Below are 26,310 nucleotides of genomic sequence, written 5' to 3' on the forward strand. Positions count from 1 at the left end.
GGACGGAAACTGTTTGTTCAGAGCTTTAGCGCACCAAATAAATGAACTGTTCCATCTAACTTTTGACCACGCCGCGATACGAAGAGATCTAGCTAGGTACGTTAACGAACACCACCAAGACCTAAATATTGAATTAGCCATAAACATTCAGGATGAAACTGGCCGGTCTCGCTATCTTAAAAGCCTCTACAACGATGGCATTTGGGCAGGTGAAGAAGTTATTATTGCAGCCGCAAACTATTACATAATTAATGTAAACGTCCACCAGAAAGACTGCATGCTGACCTACAGGCCAGAAAAACCTACTGAACCCGTAGGGGATATAAACATATTTTTCGAAAATAACCACTATGATAGCCTAATATTGGAACCTGACAGCCTAAGCAACGGCCAATCGCCGATCAAAGCACAATCAATAACACAAACCGAAACGCAAATCTCAGTTAACAGTGCTGATGATGTAGCTGACAACACGGGATATACACTAATAAGAACAAAATCATCGTATATCAAAAAATACCTAGTTAACAGCCTTAATATAGCAACATGGAACGTGAGAGGAACGTCCTCACCAGTAAAAAAAACAAGAATTGATCATGAACTTGCACTAAGAAACATACACGTAGCAGCTATACAAGAAACAAAAATGACATCTGGTATCTTCGAGTCTAAAAACTACACGTGGCACCTGAGTGGAGTGAAAACCACAGCTCATAGAGGTCTCGCTATCCTCATAAGTAAAAACCATAACATCACCCTGGAGAAAACTATAACAGATAAAAATGTTATGTATGTCTCCCTAAAAACCTTGAACGAGAAAAACAACTACGTAAATTGGCATATTATTACGGCACACATCCCCAGCAACAACCAAATGGCGTTAAAATCATTCAATAATCTCAGATTCCTCATAAGAAATAGTCCTAAAAATCGAAATACGATAATCCTAGGCGACTTCAACTCCCACATTGGCTACGTAGATACAAAAAAACTACTAAAGAAACGACACGTTGGAAATAACCTATTCCATGAATATAACAATCCTAATGGGGATATTCTTATAGATACCATAGAAAATGAAAACCTCCTATTAGAAACCAGTACCGCCCGACCTTCCTGTAAAACAACCTGGAAATCTGGCAAAAACACATCACAGATTGACCATATAATTTCGACAAACCCATTCAACCCAAGATTCAAATTCATTAAAGGAGAATGGGCTGGTAAACGAAACACGATATCGGACCACAAACTTATCTGGGGAGAAACCTTATACACTGAAACGAACAACACACCAACTACGCAAGAAAACCAATCCCCAAAAACACCTAATAATAAACAACCAGGATTCAATCATAAGCAATTTAACTATGAAGCACTCTCCAACATACCAACAAGAATGAAATACCAAAGTGGAATTCTAAGCCGCATGCCTACGTCTAATCAGAACAAAGAGGATGACAATCCTTCGATGGAATGGGAATCAATAACAGAAGCAATAAGATCAGCAGCAAGGGAGTCGCTCAACATAAGATTTATGAACTCGAAACCAATTAGAATTGCTACGGCTAACTTACAAAAAGCAAAATTTCTTAGAAAGAAATACCCGACCAATGCAAAACATAACAGAATCTTAAAGGATTGCAGAGCAAAGCTGCAAAAAGCAAAAGATGAAGACAAAAAGAAAGCATGTGAAATGTTCTTCTCGGACCTCCAAAAGAAGCACCCATCTAAACGTATGCAGATTATCTACCTATTTTACAGAGACCACAAAATGGACATGAAGAGAAAGAAAAAACTTAACTACATCCCCATGTCAAAATGGGAACTGGAATTAAAGGAATCTGAAGGACCCAGAGTCCCACTACTACCGGATGAAGACACAACGAAGCTAGGCAGCCCACCAACCATGGAAGATGTAGAAGATATAATTAAAAAAATGCGAAACCGAACAGCCCCTGGAGAGGACCAAATAGTTATTGAATTATTCAAAGCACTTCCTCCCAAAATGATAGAGGAAATAACTAAACATTTACAACAAGCTTTTCTCTATAACATAACACCCGACTCATGGAATCGAACAGTACAGGTACCAATACCGAAAACCACAAACCCGAAACTAGTAAATGATTACAGACGGATCTCAATCTGCAATAACATATACCGTATATATGCAAACTTTTTACTAGACCGCCTCGACTCATTGATCGAACAACCAGGTAACTATCAAGCCGCCTTCCTGCAAAACCGATCTACCGACGACCACATATTCACACTTCGCCGAGTTCTCGACGAAGAGTGGCGAGAAGGCAAAAGACTATACGTAATGGCAATAGACCTCGAGAAAGCATTCGATACAGTAGATCTCACAGCGCTACGAGATATACTACTCTCCAGAACCAACATAGCCTTAACAAACCGCATCGTTAAAGTTTGCATGAATGAATACACCTCTATAAAATGGCTAGGTCAACAAACCAGCGAAATAACAAAAGGCAAGGGAGTCAAACAAGGTTGTCCACTATCGCCACGTCTATTTACGATTCTAATTGATGATGTTTTGAAGACGTTGGAAGAGGAAGTCTCAGGTCTAAAACTGAATCAGGACGATGCAATTCAGCTGCCGATTATACTATCTTTTGCAGACGACCTAATATTACTCTCAAACGACTTCGACAAACTCGAAGAGATAATGCAAAAAATTAAAGTTCTATTATACAGCGTGGGCCTTAAGGTAAACAATGGAAAAACCAAAATACTAATTAGGGATCCTTTTCTAGCAAAACAACCGCAATTCATTACGGTCGACGGCGTTGCCCTTCAACCAGTGGAGGAAATTAAATATTTAGGTACCTACATAACATCTGGACTATGCAGAAAAAGTACAATAAGAAACCGCTGCAAACAAGCAGAAAAAAATGGAAAGGCGTTAATTCAGTTTGTAAAAGAAGCAAAAATGGATTGGCAAACTGTCCGTACCATATACAAGATGGTAATTGTGCCCGGTATGCTATACGGACTGAAGGTTGCAGCACTTACAAAAGCCAACAGATCGCGCCTCCGAAGGTACGAAAGATTAATTCTTTGGGACATACTACAACACGCCCGCGACAAGCCCCCTATAAGGAAAGCCAAAGATGTATTACAGGGAAAAACAATAACCAAAAGGCTGAAATGTCACAGAATATGCTACTACGGGCACGTTCTCAGGCGAGAACGACCGCACTTACTACACGCGGCACTAAAATATCAAGCACGTGAAAAAAAGGTAGGACGACCCATCTATACCTGGAAAGATTCACTAACACAAAGCCTAGCTACCTACAATAAAACCACGGATGAATGGGTCAGCCTAGCCCCACATAGAGACATCTTCAAGGCTGCAGCATACGAGGCCTTGAATGAAAGCGAAACTGACAGTAACGACGAAACATCGGACTATGAAAGTCACTACACAGCAGGATCAGAAACATAAAACACAATAACCAAGCACGAACTATTGTGAAGCTGCTACGGACCAAATCACCCTTACATCAAGAAAAAGACAATAGGACGCGAACTCCAAATGAAGAAAGTGCCGAGAAGGCTACCAACTTACGCTCTCCACAAAACCCAACTCCTTCCTCTACCTAACATCCTATATTGGCTAATTAGGGTGCATACTCGGTCGATTATACTCCATTCCTACCCTTTCCTCGAGCGTGTGTTCCCCCCCCCTTAAAAACTGAGCGCCCCCCAGTAGGCGCGGCACTTTCCGTGATACAGGGTGACTCCTGGCTGGGTGGGTGCATTCATTCATTCATTCATTCATTCATAAAATTTTGAATATTTGTTTATTAGCCCTAATATATTGTCATATGTCAATATGGTGCAGTTCCAATAATCTTACATACATACCGAACATATATGTACTTACCGAATAGACAATCTTTTTTTGAAATTGATTAAAAAGGTTTATTATCCCTGAATTTAGTAGGAAGTGATGCCATGCTTAAGAATAAAATAAAGCAATTAAAATTAATTCGATACATTGGTCGTGAGTCGTGATCCTACTTCATATTATAAATGCGAAAGTTTGTAAGTGTATGTGTGTATGTATGTATGTATGTATGTATGTGTGTATGTTTGTTACTTCTTCACGTCAAAACGGCTGAACCGATTTTAATGAAATTTGGAATGGAGTTAGCTGAAACCCTGGATTAACACATATGTTACTTTTTATCGCGGAATTCCCACGGGAAAACTTATTAAGGCGAAGCGGAGCTCGCGCGAACTGCTATTATATTGAAATATTTGTTATTTTTGTATTAGTTTACTTGAGCAAGTAAATATTTAGATTTATCTTTTTGTATAAAAAATATTAAGAAAAAATTATTGCCCAGAAATGGATTGCAATTTTTCATTTTTTCGGTAAAGAACTTTTTTAGTAGCATCACTTATAAAATGTCAGAATTCTTTCCAATAAAAAATTAGAGATTAAGTAAATAATTTTACAATTAAGGGAATGAAATTTTCACTTTTAATCTAACCTTTTCCCTGAATGAACTCGTGGCATGCCTACGTTTATTTATAGGATGTTTTTATGTAGCCGGCGCTCGTAAATCTGAGGCCAATGGACTGGGGAGTTCAAATTTCGTTACATCTTTACCAGATGAGTAATGATTGTAGTGATTAATGGGTAAAACTTCATTGCACTTGGGCCCTGTGAGTGCATTCCGTTAGTGTTATCAAATTAAAATGTAGTAGGTAGTTTTATTTATCATGTGTGTGTCTTCATAGGTACTTTACCTTACAATATAGGTCCATAATAATATAATGTTTATCATGATAATCCTCAGCCAATAATCGTCCTCTTATTACTGAATTACTAACTCAGATAGATTAGCAATTAAAATAGATTGGCTTCACAAATCAACGCACCTCTCTAGCTGTATGGCCGTTTTCGACTGAGTGCATAGTTATGGTTCCTTCAGCATATTATCCTGTACTTCATCCAATGTTCAGCATTCGAAACCGCTCTAACGGCCTTGTATGTATACATAGGACTAAGAACACAACTTGATATAAATACGTTGTGAATAATGTATGTCCTGGCCTGTGGCCGTCACGACTAGATAATTGGAATACAGATTAAAAATATCTATGAATAAAGCCTGCAGTCTAGCGAAATAGGTCATCGACTCATCGCGTCGGGTCGCAAAAGAGTGTTATGTTAATTACCGTATGTGTGTGTGTGTGTGTGATTCATACAAGCCGATCCGACCGTATCGCCGCTTTGTGAATCAACGATGTTTATCGTAAATAAAAGGGCTTCTTTGTCATGCTAAATTAAGTGAAGATTGCGTGAACTTAAAGTACTATAAGTTGAGATGAGTGGTGCGTCCATAGACGGGCGACAATGTCGCGATGATTACTAGCTTAGGATTTATTATGAAACGCATCCAGATGGATGCGAGTGAGGCAGTTTAGACAAAAACATTACTTTTAGGGCCTTTTCACAATGTCTGGTTGGATAATGGTTACCTCTGGGATATGATATAATCTCTGGTCGTCGATACAACCTCCTGGAAGCTATAATATGATTGATTGTAGTTGATATTAAATACATTCTGCCATACAGAGCTTTGAAATTAATTCGTAGATATTATATTGATTGGCTGGTATACCGATAAACTGCCTGAAGGCTATTCCCGTATACGGTAATTGACTCAACGCTCCCTCGTCAATCCGCAAATAACCTCATTTACCCTGACGCCTAGCGCCCGGACATTTTGGGGATCGAATTTAATCGTTAGCGCTGGGGGTTACTGTTACGAAAGAGAAGGCTTTGTAGAGATGTCGTGAACTCAGTACTCGTACCTTTGATGCGACAAGATAGAGTCGTGGTTAGCGTAGCAGCAGCAGCGCTCAGAAACTTCGAATATATCTTGAAGTACAAGTTGCAGTAGCCTCCATGGTTTCTACTGGTAAAAAGATAACATGATATATATTTTTCCATCCTTTATACATAGCTGTATTTATTTAAATAGTAGGCTACTCCACTGGTTTCGTGGTACTTTTTAACGTTATCTCGTGCGATTACCGCAGTAAAATTGCACGAAATCATCAAATTTGTGCCGTTCAAATTAAGAAATGATATGTGATATCATGAATCATGATATGTCTAGAAGATAGTATAGATAGGTAGGTATTTCAAATTTTCAATGTAAACTTGTAGTATAATTCAGGTAGCATACTAAAGTATATCGTCATATAAATCAAGAGCCCTATCAGACCATTCCACTGAATCTTGTCCGGCCAACAGAAGCGTGAGTGATTCGCTTTACGACTGTAGGAAATTGTGTGGCCAATTATTGACGTATGAGCTCATTCACATGGCTCTGAGCTCACTGTGTACTTACATATATGCGTGAATTTGATACATTTTGTCTGAAGATAAACACAATTAATTTTAATTTAATAAATATTAGCCTACTCTAACAATAAATAAGGCCTCTAAATTCATTCTAAAACTAGCAAAACACCAAACTACTTTTTCGTAGTTTTCGGAACACAGAGCAAAATCTAGATACACGACATTCAAATAAATACATTTACTTAGTAACGATAATAATAATCTTTACTGATTACTAGTTCGAAGTAACTAGTCCATACTTTATTAAGTTGCGTAGTGGGAGTTGTTTTTACCAAATCTCATTTTATTTATAGTTAATCCTTCGTTATTCTAATTTAGTTTGATAATGTGTATCGCTTAGCAAGCAAATATAATGGGATTATAATCTCTATGGCACAAAGAAAAAAACGCCCAGAAAAACAGCAACACTGTACCTACTGTTATAGCATTAAAACATTTTAATGTAACGTAATATTTACTTATATTGTTTTGTGAGTACACCTCATAATGAATTGAATTCTAAGAATGTAAAAAAAAAAACTTTAGTTGAAATGTGTTAAACTTTCTATCTACCTATCTATATATATTATATAAAATGCACATTGTAGACACTTATCACGGTCATTATTTCTATAGCGATTCGAAGCTAACATTATACATATCCTCGCCAACATACCTACTTATACAACTTACACATTATTACAAATAGTAAACGTAGCTTATACTATCACGCCTAAGTCCTCTACTTACCAATATTCTGACTATCATACAAGGGCCAATCGCACCTTCTATCCAGATACAAGAGCGCCAAAAGCTAGTTCACATATTCTATGAGTGGTCACCGCTTTAATTCTGTTCAAGGTGCTTGTTTTTTTATATGAATCCAATCTGAGATTTAATTGGAAGCCTGCTCCAGTGGGGCCGGCTGGGTAATGCCTTAGGTGTTGATATGTAACGATCGTACAAGTATGGGTAGTGTTTATCATTTATTGTGTAAGATGTTGTAAGTGCTCGAGTGTTGTGCAGGCAGTTTGATGATCGATTTGATGCGGTGCATTTGTTGTACGCTATTTGACTTGAAATAATTTTATGCATTGTGTTTTTTTTGGGATGAGATCTCTTCAAGTACCTATGTTTAATAATTATAAATAACAAATAACCCGCTTGTTGTTTAATAATAATTATGTGATGTCGTATCCTCTATGTCTCCCATCCGGTTCCCTGACCGGCGAAAATCTTCCAAGTTTATTGCATACTAATATTGGAAATTATTTTTTTAGCAAGTTCCAACAAACCTGTGTCGTAGAAGTATATGATGAGCATACTGTGACCCGCACAGTGAACGATGAGCAATGAACGCATTCCGACGTAATAACGTATAACTAATAATAAACAGTCAACAGACGCATTGTATCTGCTGGGTATATTGTGTGCTGCGCTTTCCGCGACATTTCACTTGTCATAGGTTAGTTATTTTTGGATGACGTCATAGATAAATGGGTAATAGCTATAATCTATTTCCGTGCATTGATATTCTGACAAGCGTACATAGTAAAATATTTCTCAGCTATATTTTTAGCTATCATGTATCTCGCTTATTCGCAAACGCCGAATTTTGTACATTATGTACCAAAACTCTATGTACAATATAACCGATAAATCTGTATAAACCGGCCGAAGACGGTTCGGGCAGACGATACTTTAGATCAGTAGTGGTTCGGTTGAGGAAGGCCGAGAACGAAATTCGGCGGCTAATGAACTCTAGCTTCAGTAACTGTCCAAACTAGTCAAGGATATCTATTATCGCATATCTCTGTCATTACATTCCCTCTCCACAGTTTGGTACTGTAAGCTCAGGAATGCACCGTTAGTGGAACACGTTGCCGCCTGTGGCCCTGGGGGGTCACTCTATATGACGAAAAACGAAGCCACGACTCTATCTAGTTGTATTGAACGTGCCGATTGCATGACAGCTCTCGTTCGTTCGTTTTTCGTCAATATAGAGTAACCCTACTGGCTTACGTACATCGCAGCCCATGTGAAAGTGCAATGATGGCAGTGGGCAGTGTCAGATCAGGTGCAATGTCGAATAAATATTTTCATGTTTGGAGCTTTTTCCTCGATCTTCTTCCAAATACTCTTTATGCACTTAAACTAATAAATAAAATAAAGATAAAAACATTACAAAATTTTTCTTGTGTTTAGTTCCATGATATATCTTCATATATGCGTGATGATGTCTTATAATGTAATACCTAATGTAATTAGTTGGCCATTAGTGTTCGTTATACAGTGTGTTCACACTATACATCGGTTCGTCGTCGGTAGATAAATCGTCCTGCATTATAGAGCCCTTCCTGGTTTGAAGACCACTTCCTGGTCTTATTTCACTTCGAGCGGTTCATTGGGGATCGTAAAGTTCCAGTTATAGGGTAATGTTTATACATAAATGTGAGAGGAGGACCGAATGGCGTAGTGGTTAGTGACCCTGACTACTGAGCCGATGGTCCCGGGTTCGATTCCCGGCTGGGGCAGATATTTGTTTAAACACAGATATTTGTTCTCGGGTCTTGGATGTGCCCGTAAAATGGCAATAGGCCCGCCCCCTATTACATTGGGACTAACATACACTCTGGCGAAAAGTGGGTGCAGCAATGCACCTCTGCCTACCCCGCAAGGGAGTACATTAGTACAAGGCGTGAGTAAGTGTGTGTGTGTGTGAGAGGAACAACTAGGTACATAATATTGCCAATACAACCCACTTGCTATGCTCGGAGTTCGGTTTGTGGCACACAACACGCATTCCATAGCTCCTCTGCAGCCGCTACACGGGTTCGTTATCGACGCCCATAAAGAAACCGTGCAGCGTTCCACCAATCACAGCGCCGTATTTATGGCGAATCTAAATATAGTGACGTTTATGTATGTCGACAGATCGCTCTTACGGTGAAGGAAAACATCGTGAGGAAACCTGCATATCTAGATTTGGCACATCTAGATGTGTGAACCCACCAACCCGCAGTGGACCAGCGTGGTGGTAAATGGTCCAAGCTTAGGAAGGCAGTTTAGACCTTGGGGATATGCACAAAGGTTCCACTCAAGAGAGCCAGGTGCAGGTACTGACACTCCAACAGAGAATAGAATAGAATGTACGTCGACATTGAACCCGTGCAGCGGCAGCTGCTGGACAAAGGTCTACTCTAAGGGCATTGTCATGATCTTAAATATAGCAGTCGTAAGCATCTCATATCCGTTATATTCGGGGGGACACGAAAACAAAGACCTTTAGCGGTACAATAATATGCTTTTGTTGCTAAGCTAGAAATACATAAGATTCCAATTTATAAATATTCATAAACGGAAATATCCTCAACCAAATCAAACCTCTCGAAATAGCACAATCAAGCCCAAACAAGACAAGAATACCCCATCTCTAATTGAGTCAGCATAGATCTGAATGGGCGGGTAATTAACCCATCTTCTCCAAGGCCGAGTGTTTAAATAGCCCGAGATGCGGGTTCCCTCCCGGTGACAAGTGGGTGAGTCACAGGACTCTGGGTATGCGGGTTACTGTACCACGTCTTTAAATAGTTCGACAAGTGAAGCAAAGCAACCAGGTTGTTGTTCTCTTGTTGCTGTTCGAAGTTGTTGGAAAGAGATGGTGAACCGTCGAATTTATACGAGTTATGTGGATTGAAATAGTTATTCTGTCCCGTAATTGTCCACAGATGGACATAGGCCTGTAACAACGAGCACAACAACACTGCATGTCCTCGATCTTCCTTAGCCAGTTACTACCGGTTATCTAAGGTCCTTCCGTCAAGCGGGCAGGAGGGCGTCCAATGCTACGCTTGCCTGTTAGTGGTTTTCACTACAGTCCTCTTAACGTGCGAAAAATTTGAATTTTTTAAAATAATAATTAGGAATCGAATCCGCCAGTTACTTTCGCATGCTGAAATGGTAGAGGTCCAGTGAACAGAGTAATTCCCAGAAAATATCACCTAAAATTTTGTTGGTACTTTGTCCGTGGGTGAAATAAAGCAAACAATGCTATTGCTAGTATTACGTCTAACTACGTTTTTACTGGACAGTGTATGATTCATACAGTGAAATTCACTAGTACATCCGCCTCATTGCGATATCAATTACCATAAATTAAGATTGTTTTTGTTATTGTGTCTGTGCGCCGATAACACGAATAGTGGGCAGCAGTGTGAAGTTTACGAATCATCGCAGTCAGAATAACTCCTGTTTCCTTTAGATTGTAATCCATCGTATCTCCATTCGTATTAATCTTACTAAGGTACTTATATTATAAAGTTTGTAACTATGGATGAAGAAATGGATTATGAGATATCCTTCCACGTAAAAAATAATGGTCGGATTTTCATAAAATTTTTGGAGGAAGCCCCGGATTAACACATAAGCAACTTTTTATACCGGATTTCACACGGTAAAACTTTCAGGCGAACCGCAGCTCGATGCTTCAACTAAAGTGATACTAAAATTCTTTCAAACATAACGAATTCAATACATCAGTAATTGATGAGTGATTATGATAAGGAGTAGGGTCCAGCCAGACTCGTCCCATTCCACACTCGACCCGGCCACACTCGACCCAAAATTTCATAATTTCGATAAGGTTCATTTTTGTTTGTATTTTTTTTCTTATTGCAAAGTACAGTCGACAGAAAATGTTTATGGATTTTTTAATTGATTGCATATAAAGTGATTATAACTTAAATTTAAGAAATATGTTGACTAAACTAGCCAAAGTTTGACCTCAGTAACAGAGAGAGGTAGTTTACCCTTCTCATTGTTTTAGCCTGAAATAAACGGGTTATCGATAACAATGGTCAAGATTTGGATGGCCTGCATCCATCTCTTTCGCGCACTTACTTGTATTGTAATTTATACAATTGATAAGCAAGGGCTACTGCGAAGTAATTATAATTTTATAAACAGCAAACGGATTTTATAAAAAGGATTTTATACATATTTCATTGTAAAGATATTTTGTGTAACTGTGATTTTAGCACACATAATTATTAATAGTTACTTATTTTGTTAATATTTATTATTACTTATTACGTTTATAATTCAAAACATGTATTACCTACTAATAATGTTTATAGAAAATGATAAATAAATGATTAAAAGTACAAATTATTACTTTTGTTTGAATTAATCAACACATAAAACACCTAACTATAATTTCAGTAAAAAAACTCTTGTGGCTGACAGTACATTTCATACATTTCAACAAAAGTACCTAGACCTTATCGTATTTTAGAAATTCGGGTCGAGTTTGGCCGGGTCGAGTGTGGAATGGGACGAGTCTGGCTGGACCCAAGGAGTACGCTCACTTGGACGGTTAATAATTATAATTAGAGTTCGACAGACGTCGTGGTGACTCGACCGCGTGTCGCCTATCGTCCGAGTGTGAAAGCGGAACGACGAACGATCGAGACGAGAGTGACTAGCGCCGCTGTTATTATGCACATAACTGTTGTTATTTACTTGTAAATGCTCAATTAGTGTGTATAGAATGTACATGGAGTGCAGAGATGGGATAAACTAAATTGCCAAGGGTCGCGCAGATATTTTACGGTATCAGCGCAGATTTGCTCTCGGCTCTTGGAGGTCGCCAAAAATGTGACTATAACAGATTTAAACCAAAATATATATACCTACACGAATGTTCGTTGTCTTAAAAACGCGGCGTCGCTGTTTATAGCCCCAGAAACACAAGTGTACACACATACTTTGATCAAAGGAAGCAACGTCTGGGCAGACGGGACAGCCGCGGGCGTAAACCATTTTTAGGATTTCGTTTCGTCTCGAGATTCAAGTTTCAATGTATGACGATGAATAAAAAACTGGTGGCTTATTACTGCTTAGCATACTTTTGGGTGACTAAAAGTAAACTATATTCGGCTCTTTGATAGGTACCAACCAAACCAGTGTAACACTGGTCGGTTAATAACACAAAAAAATATAAATTATTATTGAATCCTAAAATAACTAAAACACTGCTTGTCATTATAATATTAGCGTTCATTAATAACGAGGTGCTAAATCTCGCTAAATGTGCTAACCGCAACTAACACATACTAACTTGCGAACTTACGCAAGATATGCTATCCATACATACATACATACATAAAAAATATGCTTACGGCTGTAACCCCCAAGGGGCAGGCAGAAGTGACTCTCAAGCGTGCCACCCGCTTTTTGACACTTGTACTCATGTGATAGGTCGCGAGCCGTATCGCCGTTGTACGTGACCTATATGCTAACCTAATCATTCATTATTTCCACATAAAACCTACTGGGTTATCGCGTTGCGGTAGGGTCAATCTAGTTTTACAAAAAAACAAACGAACGGGAGCTGCCATGCAATCAGAACGCATAATGCAACGAGATAGAGAAGACGTAAAGAGTTTTTCGCTAGCTAGAGTGTTCCCCGGTAGCGAAGACAAGGATGAATAAGTTGGTAAACGGTATTCGTCGCTAGAAATTAATTGATTATGCGTCGTGCGTAGCGGCACGGGCACGAATGTGTGTGCGTTATTTTATGGTGAGAGACGTTCCAACATAATGAAATAAGATCCCGAAAGTATAGGACCATTTGTATCTGTATTCCAAAGTCAAAGTCAAAGTCAAGGTCAATATTTTTTTTCATCGTAAAAATATAAAAATTTCTGATGAACGTCAATTTTTACAAACTACTCTCTATTGCTAATTACTTGGGTTTTTACTCGGGTGATCCCTAAAATAGTTTACCCGTTTGTTTTTAGGAATCCGTATTTATAGCAAATATACCGTGCGCTTGTTAGACACGTTTCGTTTTTGGCACGTTTTAGGGTTCCGTAACGCAAAAACTAAAAACGGAACCCTTATTATTAGGTACTCTGGCTTAGTAATTTGTACAAGGCTCAGAATGCGGTCTAGTTATACTTACTCGTAGGAGTTCCGTAAATAGAGCAAGTATAAATTCAGCCGTATTATTTATTTATGCGTGGATATTTCCATTTTCAGGATGTGCGTGTGTGTAATATGAACTGAAGGAAGTATTTAATCATACACTGAGCTAATATGGTAGTTTTATGAATGACTAAATATTGGTTTAACTGTTTATATTAGAGTGTTGTGAAACTTTCATGATACACCCCGCAGATATTCATAATAGACTTTACTAACACTAAACTGCTAAACCGATTTCGATAAAACAAGCTAAGAAGGTACACGGAGGGAGAATAGTAGGCAGAGGATGTCATGTATCAAACAAATAAACCTACATTTGGAGTTGCAATTTCGCCCAAAGAAAATATGTAAACGTCGTTGAATATAATATACCTCTACATTTTTCAATAACTGTAAGGTCCCTTTCAGCCACGGGTAGCAAAATTGAGGCACCCGTCTGGGTTTAACAGTTGCTCGTAACTATAAAAACCTTCATTTTAATTCCACTCGAAATGTCACCGAAATGAACCCAAAGGACGAACTTACTTAACTTTAGGACTTTGGTCCTTAACACTGAACCCTAAGGCATAATTTTAGCTTAACGTGCTCTTCTGCTAAGAGTAAACTCTTATTAGGGTTGCAATTTGCAAGCCATTAAGACGGGTCGCTCGTAAGTTTTAAGCCCTGAACTATAAAGGCAGAAGTTTTACTACGGTGTTCGTGGCAAGCACAGACTATACAGGCGTGATTTGAATGAAATTCCGCCGGCGGCGGCGGAGGCGCCGGCCGATGCTAAAGGCATTGTATTTTCCATATACTACGATCTAGACTCTGCTAATTCGCCATCGTAACATCGATTTAGCTGCTTGAATTGGGCAAAAAATAAATAAGTTGCTGACACTTTATTACTATTTATGTGTGTATTTTATCAAATGCCCTGGATGCTTGATTTCTGTGGCACATAAAAAATCTATTACATTGGTATAATGTTATAGTCCTTTATTTCAATTAATCTACCAATAGTATTAGAGACAATTTATATTGTAGTCAGATTGTAGTATTGGTCCAATACTACAATCTGACTACAATATAAATTGTCTCTCTGAAACTGTTCCAACGTCCACCCAGAATACAACAATCTTTTCCTGAAACCGTATACCTAACCATAGATCTGACCCTTCCTCCTCTCTGTCCACAGGACGAGGAGTCCCTGGAGCCGCGGCCCGCGTCCAACATCACGCACCACAGCATCATGTACGCGCCCAAGTGCCTCGTCATCGTGTCCCGCCAGGACTACACCGACACCTTCCGGGTAAGTAGTAACACAGTGTATGTAGATAGACTTGTGGATCTGTCCCCGCGGGACGAGTACGTTGTTGACGTAGAGAGACGTCACTGTATCGCGATTCGCCGTAAATATGGTCCTGAGATTGGAAGAACGCTCGTTAAACGAGTATATATATCGACAGCAATAACAAACCCGTGGCGCAGGGTCTGGGTTAGTTCACTTGGCTTCTAGCTAGCAAGAACCAGGTGTCATGTTAACTTGCTTGAGGATACCCGGATTGACCTATGGTTCTTGTCGGCTAGGTGCCAGCTAACTCGCACGGGTTGCATGCCTATAAAATGCACTTTCTATTGATACAAATATAGAGCTATACAATAAAATATGATGACAAACTTAAGATAATTGTGTTTTACTGAGTAGCTGCGTTACCATTAAAAAAACTGTCTATAAAGCATGACTAACCTTCCTTGGATTTAATATCCATAATATACAAATCATTCCCATTATAGATAGATAGATAGATAGAGTACTCTTTATTTGTACACCAAGAAATGATTAACAATTTTACATAGACACTTAACTAGGGTACAAAAGGCGGTCTTATCGCTTATAGCGATCTCTTCCAGACAACCTTTGGATGGATGGACTAGAGATATAAAAGGGGTACAGTGTACTTACTCAAGGAATATAGTATAATTTAAGTTATTATTATCTAACTACACACTAAATATAAGCAAAAAATAAATAAAAAATACACACAAGTAAATACGCCTACTACATGTATTATAATACACAATTATATACAATATAATACATATATAAATATATACAAACACATATATACATATACATACATACATCATATACATACACATACATATCATACATATTATACCTACATACATGATTTTTAATACATATTTAATGATCTGATAACAGCTAAACAGTTGATTTAAGGTAGTGTTCCTTCACCATTCTCTTAAAGGTTTCCAGAGTTGGTGCTTGTCGGATTTTTGAAGGAAGATAATTCCACAAAGTGATAGCGCGTACTGTGTAAGAAGCACTGAAGAATTTAGTGGTATTAGGAGGGATATTAAGGCGGAGATTGTGGGTAGAGCGCAGTGTCAGGTTGTGAGATTCACAACGAAGCTGAAAGCGTTCTTTTAAGTAAGCGGGGTATGTTGGGTTAAAGAGTATGGAATATAAAAGTGAAAGAATGTGGGCATTGCGACGAAGACGAATAGGGAGCCACTTGAGTTTCGCGCGAAAGTCGGAAACATGGTCATATTTGCGTAAGCCAAATATAAACCGTATAGAAAAATTTTGGAGTCGCTCAAGCTTATTTAACTGCTCCTCAGTTAAATCTGGATAGCAAGAATCGGCATAATCTAAAATAGGTAGAAGTAAAGACTGAGAAAGCTCAATTTTGGTGGAAGTGGGCAAGAAATTCCGCAATCTGCGAAGTGAACCTGCTGAAGCAAACATCTTTCTACTAACTACTTCCAGCTGCTTTTTCCATGTCATGGATCTGTCCAGATACACCCCCAAGTTTTTAACTTCTTTACTCCACTCTATATGTACACCATCAAAAATAACTGGTGGAAGGGAATCGAAGTCAATCATGGAAATAAATCTAGGGCTGCCAAGAATGATCACCTGGGTTTTAGTCGGATTGACTCTTAGGCCGAAGTCACTGCTCCACGTCAAAATATGTTCTAGGTCAGTATTTGTTCTGTTGATTGCAACGAAGAGATCTGATAAAGGCGCATGGCTGTATATTTGTAGATCATCTGCATAAAGGTGGTAGGAAGAAGATAAGTGATTAGAAATACTGTTAATAAATATGGCAAAGAGAAGAGGGGACAACACGCCACCTTGCGGGACTCCGGCCGTTGTGCTGCACCATAGAGAGAATGACTCCTCAATACGGATTCGCTGCCGGCGCCCGTGCAAGTAACTATGAAACCAGTCAATTACCGTTGGAGATACATTAAGAGAGCGCAATATCCCCAATAGTATGTCATAATCGACTGTATTGAAGGCATTGCTAAAATCGAGTAGTGACAGCACCGTCAGCTCACCATTCTCCATACCCTGACGAACGTCGTCAGTGATTTTCACTAAGGCCGTTACAGTGCTATGTCCCGGGCGGAACCCAGATTGGTACGGATTCATTAAGTTGTTTCGCACTAGGAATGCATTCAGCTGGTAATGGACCAGACGTTCGAGTACCTTGGAAAGGAAGGGAAGGATGGAAATAGGACGGAAGTCAGCAAGAGATGGATTCGATTTCTTGGGCAAGGGAGTGACTTGAGCATCTTTCCAAGCGGATGGGAATGTTTTAGAGGAAATGGAATAGTTAAGGATGTGTGTGATTACTGGGAGGATTATGTCAAGAATAGGAAGAACCATGTTCCGACTGATACTGTCAGTACCGATCGCATTCGATGTGATATGTAGTATGCTCTTCTTAACGTCACAATCGGTAAAGTCACTGAAGTTAAATAAGGAAATGTCAGGAGTTGGTTGAGATGAAAGAAAATTCAGTGTGTTGTGTTTAGTAGCACTATTCATGGCCACAGAGGATGTGAAATGCTGGTTAAGACAGTTAATGTCTATGTCCTATATTACGTTAATAACACAGGTAATATACGCATCAATCATTTGTAAAACACGCACAAGCATGCGTACACACTTAATTATTCTAAAGAAACACATTTTATTTTATAACAATAGGAACAATAAATGTACTTATAGGTATGTAATTATGTAGATATGTATAAAAACCTCCAATAGATACGGTAATGCAACGCGAACCATTTGCGGTTGATCGGTTTACCTATTAACTTACACTTCTCATATGTAAATTGGTTTTTAATTAACATTATTTCCAGTGTATGTTGTGTTAATTATGTTTATATACTATACTATATGCAAGCTGGTTCTAGTTATGTGATATGTTAAACTTGCACAATGCATTGCCCTTGAACTTGATTGAATCATGAATTTTGAAATACATGATTATTGTTTATATTACTGAGAACTATATTGGATGATTTGAAGGATTCTTTTGAGTTTTATAGTGACTCATGCTTGATGATCACGAGTGTTAAAACACTTATGATACTATTAAACTGATCTCTTCCTATCTGTGCTTATCCAATTCGATGGTGGGTTGCCTTCTTTATTTTATTCCTCCACTTAATTACCCCCTTTTGGCCCAACGACTTACAGTAGTTTCCAACTTGACTCTCTTGACAGAGCCTCACTCCTGACAGTGTCACATGGCATCTCTATCGTGACTTTTATCTACGTAGACATAGAGGTAGGAAGCCGTGTAACGAGCTCTGTCCTGTATATTTACACATAATTGAATTGCTTAAATTTCTGTTTCCAGAACTGCCTGGGCATAATCTACACGGTGTGGATCGAGAACCTGGGCGTGCCTCTGGAGACGCTGGTGGGCAACCTGGTGGGCTGCGTGGCGGTGGGCGGGGTGGGCGCGCCGCAGGTCAGTACAGTACATCCTGTATACTCCTGTATGTCCCTCATATACGTCCGGAGCACCCTCGGCATTTATCGACTGAGACTAATCTGACAGGCCAAGCTCATAGTATTTGTCACGGACATGCTAAGAAGAAGTATCAAAATCTGAACATCAGGTCTTTTTAGTCTTGCGCTGATGCAATGGGTCGTTAAAGTCTGGGTAGAATCATATCCGCACCACAAATCATTTGAGAGGAGTTAAAGAAGCGCCTTGGTAGAGGTCTCTTGTTGTACCAGTTTAATATTCAACGATTCTATTTATGATGATGATCATGTTCCATTTCCAGGTGCGGTTCAGCATCGGCGCGGGCGACCGACAAGCTTTACAACCGCCGCAGGGCCGCGTGCCCGCCACCGGCACCAGCGTCGCTATGTTACTGAGGCTGCTAGGTGAGTGGTTGAGCACTTCTGGCTGAAAACTGCAATGCCTTGTGGAGCTTGAGTGCCACTGGGTCTGAGCTATGACATGTAGGAATCCATGTAACCAATGCGCAGAAGACATATTTTAGTTTGCTAAGTGGGGGTTGAGCACGCCTGGGTCCAAGCTATGAGATGTAGGAATCCATGTAACTAATGCGCCGAAGACATCTTTAAGATTCCCTTGGTAGTGCGGGGTGAGGCGCGGTTGCTTAAAATAACGGGATGTCATTGGAGCGAGCTATGACGCTCAGTCGCTATTAGTAGCACCTATTGGTATATTCATCAGAATGGACTCTCTGAATCATCTTTTATGATTCGTTCATAAATGCAACAAGCGGATTTTGGTTTAATGTATTTAAACCAAAATCCTATGCTGCTTCCTTGTCTAACCATATGGCCACGCGATCCGCTAATCTCTACTACTAGCTAGCTGACCGCGACAGGAAATACATTTGTTCAATGTCCAGTAGTGAAGCAGTTTTTTTAAATATATTTTTTACATTATACATTTCCCTCCCCCAGGCATCCACAACGCAGTGACCCTCTGGTGCGCAGTAATGAGCGAGCACAAAGTCCTGGTCGTGTCCCTCGCCGCGTGGCGCCTGTCAGCCGCTTGCCGCGCCCTCGCCGCGCTAATGTTCCCGTTCCGCTACGCGCACGTGTACATCCCGCTGCTGCCGGCCGCGCTCGCCGAGGTGCTGGCCACGCCCACGCCCTTCCTCATCGGCGTGCGCCCGCCCAGCGCGCCCAGCACGCCCGACCTGGTGAGTGGATGAATGAAGGAATGACTCAATGAGTGGAATAAGCGAAGGATAGGCATATTCGGATAAATCTATAGCAACCGTTGGATTGGCTAGTTGAAGTCTATGAGGAATAGAATCTATAGCACTATAGCAGCAAGCGCTCTTAAAACGCATTTTTTGGGAACTGAGCGTCGATTACAAGAATGAGTGAGTGTCTATAAAAGGAAGCGCTCTTAAAACGCATTTCTGGGGAACTGAGCGTCGATTACAAGAATGAGTGAACGAATGAACGAATAAAGCAATAAGGTGAGTGTGTTCGCAATGTTCCCGTTCCGCTACGCTCACGTGTACATCCCGCTGCTGCCGGCCGCGCTCGCCGAGGTGCTGGCCACGCCCACGCCCTTCCTCATCGGCGTGCGCCCGCCGAACGCACCCAGCACGCCCATCCTGGTGAGTGCGGGGAGATGATTGTAATGGATGGATTGACTGAATTGGCCATGCTAATTTTCTGAACAGCAGGCAAGCAACAACAACAACTCTCAACGTGAATAAGGAAGTATTCTGCTACATCAACATATTTCTCCTGTAGGTTGGCTGATAGATAAATTATCTTAGGTAAATAAATGCATTTATTTACCACATTTATGCACAAAAGATATAAATAAATAAATATTCAGGTAAATTTGACCAGTTTATGAAATGCAGTCTAGGTGATTTGGCAAGAGATCAGAGAAGTTGAATGTAGTCCGTCAGATTTGACACCTTAAATTTTTCTTGATCAACTTGAGTTAGTGAGTGAACTATGGAATAAATAAAAACTCGTTACATCGTTTTCCCGCAGCTAGAACGGCTATGGCACCTACCCTTGCGGCGTCATTGGTTTGCGCTATGCCTCTAGTTGGCTCTTAATCTACTTTGGTACCGATTCCTCGAATAAAACTATCTCGCCTTTTTTGTCAATATTAATTATTTCTTCTCTACACGATTTCAACAGTATTACCTAGTGTCTCCGTTTCCTGTTCCAGCTGGACGTGATAGTGGCGGACCTGGACGTGGGCTCGCTGCACGTGCCGGCCGGCGTCAGCGTGCCGCGGCCCGAGCCCGGCCTGCTGGCCGCCCTGCACACCTCACTCATGCACGTGCTGCAGGTATTGTTAATTAGGTGTTTAGATTGCATCAAACAAACAGCACAAGTCTCATACAAGTCTGGATGTTCGCAGAACACAGCGGTGGCACTTGTACCTGAATAGGTATATGATGGTCCGAGGCCCAATAAATGTCAAACTTTGCTACCGTGTAGCAATTATTATTATTTATTCAATTCAATTCAATTCATTTTATTGCAGATATAAAATCCATAAAAAGAGTTAGTAACAATGTTAACTTACGCTAATGTTAGTACCTTATGCTAAACACAATAATGATAAATAATAAATAAAAAGTGTAAGTACACAGGTGTAAGCCTACTCACCGATCCTCCGTCCACCACGGCCGGACATGCAGACTGCACCAGTGGCGCAGGATCGGGGAGTCCCACCTGTCCACCAACGTACCTAGCAAGCTGTTGGAGCTGGCGCGCACTCGCCCGAGCAGAGACGCACACCTTTTCCGTAACACGGCATGGAAGCCATCGGTGTGCGCCTCAGCAAACATGCCGGACGCGCTACAAAAGCGTCTCAGCCCCAGCAGCACCCTAAATGCGTTGTTATATTGCACGCGCAGGGCATTGTATGCTCCCTGCGTATAGCTGGTCCACAGGCTGCAGGTGTACATAGACTGGCAGAAAGCCTTGAAAAGCATGATTTTGACTTCCTTTGTACACCTAGCGAACCTACGGGCCAACATGTTAGCACGAACACACAACGCCCTGCGCTCCCTCTCAATGTCTGCCTTGTCACTTAAGTCGCAGGTGACCCAGTGACCCAGGTATTTAAATTTGTCAACTTGTTTCAGCGGAGTTCCATTTAAGGGGATGTCAGGAACAGTGGTGTATGTCTTGTTGACCGCCCTGAACACCATGAACTCGCTCTTAGACTCGTTATACCTGAGTCCATGAGTCACCGCATACTGTTCGCATATCGCCAGTAGATGTCTGAGAGCCCTCACCGTTGGGCTCAGCAACACCATATCGTCGGCGTAGCTGATATTGTTCATAGCTACCCCGTCAATTGAACAACCAACTTGAGCGTTGCTGAGCTCAACGATGAGCTGGTTGACGTACAAGCTGAAGAGCTTAGGGGAGGTTAGGCCACCTTGCCTCACTCCACACTCCAGCCTGTAAGCATCCGACAAGCTGCTCCCCGCCCATCTCACACAATTAGTCTGATTGCCGTACCAATACTTAAGAACCGATATTACCTCTTTAGGTAGTGTGGTTTCCCTTACCAACTTATCCCACAGCACTTTATACGACACCAGGTCAAATGCCTTGGACAGATCCAGAAAACAGGCGTATACCGGCGTCCTCCTGTCAGCGTAGTATTGAACAGTATGCTTGAGGCATAATATGGCAGTTTCGGTGGACAGATTGGGACGAAACCCGAATTGTGCATCGTGAATCTTTATATGCTCACCCAGACGCCGGTCAAGCATACTATCCAAAACCTTCGCTATGACAGTGGCCAGCGATATAGGCCTGTAGTTGGACAAGTCCGAGGTCCATCATTTATAGGTGGTTATAGGTCCATCATTTATTCAGCGTAAAATTAATTGTCAATATTATGCGTCTAACATTATTTCACAAAGGCTCGGTCGCTGAAGAGAACAAATGGCGAAAGAAACCATCCTTTATCCACGTAGATAAACTCGCATAAATAGACGAAGACATCGCACAAATCAAATCGCAGTATTTAACTGAACCATAAGTCTCTAATAACCCCGCTCTCTAATCTTGCAGCCGGAGCTCCAAGCAGTGGACCTGGCGTTCCCGCCGCCGCCGCCCGCGCCCTCGCACCCGCAGATGCTGGACAAGGAGATACGGGCCGTGTTCATGAGGACGCTGGCTAAACTGCTGCAGGGGTACAGGTGGGTTTTGCAGTTTTGTAGATCAGTTTACAGTTCCGAATATGAAATTAATTAACGAATGATAGCATAATGACTTGAGGGCAACGCGAGCGCTAATGATGCCGCGTGGTTGTGCTTTATTCCGCTTTCGGCTCGCCCTGCCACAAGCAACCACTGCAATGAAGCAGTGGTTACTTGTAAACGTATATATATCTGTACATCAAATAATGATTGTGGGCTGAATAATAATAGCATTATGAAATTTACAACAACTTACAATTCTTATTCTATCTACAAAACTGACCTCTGAATCTGGAAATTAATTCTGCAGCCATCAGGCGCTAACCTGACTGACCATACCTTTCGTCACGGTGAAAGACCTTAACCTGAAGTTGTGTTTGTCACTGAGTCACTAAGAAGATCTTCAACTAACTTTTCCTCTAATTCCAGACACTGCCTCACAATGATCCGCATCCACCCGGCTCCAGTCCTGACCTTCCACAAGGCTCAATTCGTTGGGCGGCGCGGGCTGGCGCAGTGCCAGTTCACGCAGCGGCTGCTCGACTCCATGTTCTTTAATGGATTCGTGGCGGAGAGGGGGGTGCCTTGGCGGCCGGCGGATATATGGGATGATCATGTCACGTGAGTATAGATCGATAGATGATTTAGATAAGCAGCCGGTCTAGCGGACCCATGCCGTATAGACGCCCAGTCCAGACATGGCGCCGAAGCGTTGAAAGCGAGCTACGAGCCGCTGGACTTAGCTGGAGCGAGACCAAAAGTAAAGCCGAAGATAGGTGGAAGTGGCGGACGTTAGTGGAGACCCTCTGCACCTCTGGGGTGCCATAGGACTGTAACAAAAACTACACATATTAGTTGCTTACTATACTAAGCCCCAATTTCGCCATTGTCGGTTAGATCATAACCAGGGATTGGTTCATCAATTATACGTCATCTCCATATTAAATTCTTGACAGATGTGTCAAAAGTCATCCATTAATCCCTGGTTATGCTTTAACCCACTATGGAGAAATCGGCACTAAAGCAAATAAATCTATACATATTGGTCTAGGTTTAACACAACCATACCACGATCGGTCGCTGGCTTACTGTTGAAAAGAACGTAAAAATACAGTCCCTCTAACTCTCTAACGAAATCTCTTTTTCCAGTAACCTCCCGGAGCAGCTCCGCCTCGAAGCCCTGGACCCGTCGCTGGAGCTGAAGCACATCCAGGAGCTAGCCACCCAGCTGTTGTTGAACGAGTGTCCCAACCCCCAGCAGGTAACGGTAACGTAGCTACATTGTGTTGTAATGAGATGTTTGGAGTTATGATGTGTTGGGAAAGACGCCCTCCGGCTAGATGGAGTGACGACTAGTAACTGGTAAAAATTGGATGCGGACCTTTAGATCGCATCCAATTGCATCTTTGGGAGAGGTCTACGTCCGGCATCGGCAGCGGACCCAGTGGAATGGGTGCTAAGAGTGGGGTGGCGGCGTCTAGGGAGAGTAATCGCTACTGCACGACTTTGAAGTCGCTTGTCAGAGGCAATAATAACACTGACTGTGACTTTTATACGGTTGCGGAAATACCAATACTAATAACCTCAAGACAGGAAGATTACAGAGATATAATATGTGTATCAGAATATTTTGTTTCTTGACGAAACTTGTTCAGTTTAACCAATAAATCCTGTGATTTCATCATTAACATCTTCTATACCCCCACTCCAGGCGTACCAACAGCGCATCCTGCGGCCGCCAGAGGGCGCCTCGTCGCGCATCCACCAGCCGCCCTTCCCGCGCCTCGACCCCGAGCGCGTGCGGCAAGTCATAGACGAGGTGGCCGCCAAGAACAAGCACAACACCAAGTGAGTTACAAACATCATCGTCATCAGCTCTTGTCCATAGGTCATTATTGCTCTGGGACACAGGACTTCGTCCTTATACGAGTCTAACTAACTACTACCGGGTCATTATCTAAGGTCATTGTATTAGCTATAGAATAGGGTTTATCACCGTGGTGAAAGGCATATAAAGTAAAGTTAAGTCGATAAATTACTAGTGCTCCTTTTTTATGTGGGCGAATAGTAACATTCTGTGTTATTTTCAGTTTACACAATGAAATCGCTGGACCTAGCTCAGCTAGCAACTCAGTTCAAAACCCTGATGAGTAAAGTATCCTTATCTTGCAATTTGTTTTGTAGTCCTTTGTCTTTACAGGTTTTTGTATAATTAATTAAAAAAGAGTCCATAACTGAAATAGATCTAAATCTACATAAACATAAATAACGTTCTCAGCCTGCTGGTGTTTGAGCAGTAGTTTTTTTACGGCTTAACGTTGCCATAATGATACTTAGTCAGTATGTCGGTTTGTTAAATTTCCACCCTATTTATTCGTCAATTTGCAGGTTAGTTTAAGTTGTCTGAGCATTCAATTTATTACCACAAAAACTTTGAATATTGTTTATAAACTGTTTAAAACGAAATTTTACGATAATTTATTGGGCGTTTGACAGCCCTATATTTTTTTAATTTATTTGTAATTTTGTTGTAAGCCACAAAAACTTAGACAGTATTTAACATAATTATGTTGTCAGCCTTAGCCCTCAGACTTTACCGCACAATCTAATGGACCATACTTTTCCAGACTATCATCCGGCCGCACGCCGCAGTCCCGTATAATCCCGATCGGCGCGCCGCCCTCCGGCGCCACCAGCGAGCAGGGGCAGCTGCTGCTCACCAACTCCGCCAGGAGACTGGAGGTGGGTTATACGTTTTCATAACATGTGGTTTTACTTGTTGATGGCTTCCGTGGCAGCTTTTCTGGGCGACGTAGTGCATTGGACGTTGGGGATTTTTTAGATGATGCGCGACTGCGGCGTTTGGCCCGACGACCGTCTGGAAATATATGGTTCATTAGTCTGTTTTTTAATCTCAGATACTAAATTGGCAGATTTTGAGCGGTTCATCAACAGTCGATTGTCCCGCTAATAGTTGATGAACCGTTTAGAATTGAACCATTTAGTATCTGACATTAAAAACAGACTAATGTACCATACCATCCCGATCGGCGCGCCCCCGTCCGGCGCCACCAGCGAGCAGGGGCAGCTGCTGCTCACCAACTCCGCCAGGAGACTGGAGGTGGTTTATACGTTTCCAAAAACAGATTGTGACTGTGAAATCCGTGGCAGTTTTCCGGGCGACGTAGTGTTGTAATTGTAACCTGCAATGGACGTTGAGGATTTTATGGGCTATCTATAATCTTAACTTCTTACTGCCTAATATGTGAAAGTTGTAATTTTTTATGAACTGCATCATTTATACATTTTAAAGCTAAGCTTAGGTGTAATAAGTGCGATACTAAGTTTTGTCAGGTGCTTCTTTTACGTTATTCATATCCGTTTTAGATTTTCTTCTACGAAATTACAGAAGAAAAGTAACCGACAACTACATTACAGTCCAAAATTTAATAAATTCCTTTAAGAAACCGCATTAAGCATAGGTGTGAAAAGTGTCAGTATAAATTCTCAAAGGACCTCTTAGCAGTATGTGTAGTCGCTGTCTTCTTAACTTTAATTAAATCTAAAAGACACACAGAAATGTACGCACATTTGGATCACCCACATCCCAAATTTTAGTGTAGTAGTATTAATTATGTATTTATAAAAAAATAACACTCTAGACACAGATGTAATAAGTGCAATCATAAATCCTCACAGGTCCTCCAAGCATGTGTAGCGGTGATCTTTTTGAGTGTCTTTTGCCATTGTTTTATTATGTGTTCCGTAGCGACATCTGAAATCCATGTTATGAGATAGCATCTCCCTTATCGTCACGCCAACTTGCAGTTTTCAAATTTTCGCGCCTAAATTCCACGCTTCTCATTGGTCAAGCACTCGGGCGGCGTCACTTCTAGCCGTCAAGTTGGTGAATTTTCCGCCATTATTGC

The 26,310-nt window shown here is 41.1% G+C and overlaps 1 protein-coding gene across 1 annotated transcript in view; it reads left to right on the forward strand.

The window, feature by feature from the left end:
* The window catches only part of LOC105396606 (myotubularin-related protein 5), an 88,491-nt gene that overhangs the window by 19,401 nt on the left and 42,780 nt on the right, over positions 1-26,310 (forward strand). Inside the window, exons 4-13 of the mRNA XM_048625328.1 lie at positions 14,559-14,672; positions 18,046-18,159; positions 18,482-18,584; positions 19,137-19,378; positions 20,383-20,505; positions 22,254-22,381; positions 22,811-23,002; positions 23,531-23,642; positions 24,093-24,229; positions 25,009-25,123. Coding sequence (XP_048481285.1) covers positions 14,559-14,672; positions 18,046-18,159; positions 18,482-18,584; positions 19,137-19,378; positions 20,383-20,505; positions 22,254-22,381; positions 22,811-23,002; positions 23,531-23,642; positions 24,093-24,229; positions 25,009-25,123 — 1,380 coding nt within the window. The remainder of the gene's footprint in view (positions 1-14,558; positions 14,673-18,045; positions 18,160-18,481; positions 18,585-19,136; positions 19,379-20,382; positions 20,506-22,253; positions 22,382-22,810; positions 23,003-23,530; positions 23,643-24,092; positions 24,230-25,008; positions 25,124-26,310) is intronic.

Source organism: Plutella xylostella, chromosome 14 (assembly GCF_932276165.1).
Source record: "Plutella xylostella chromosome 14, ilPluXylo3.1, whole genome shotgun sequence".
NCBI lineage: Eukaryota > Metazoa > Arthropoda > Insecta > Lepidoptera > Plutellidae > Plutella > Plutella xylostella.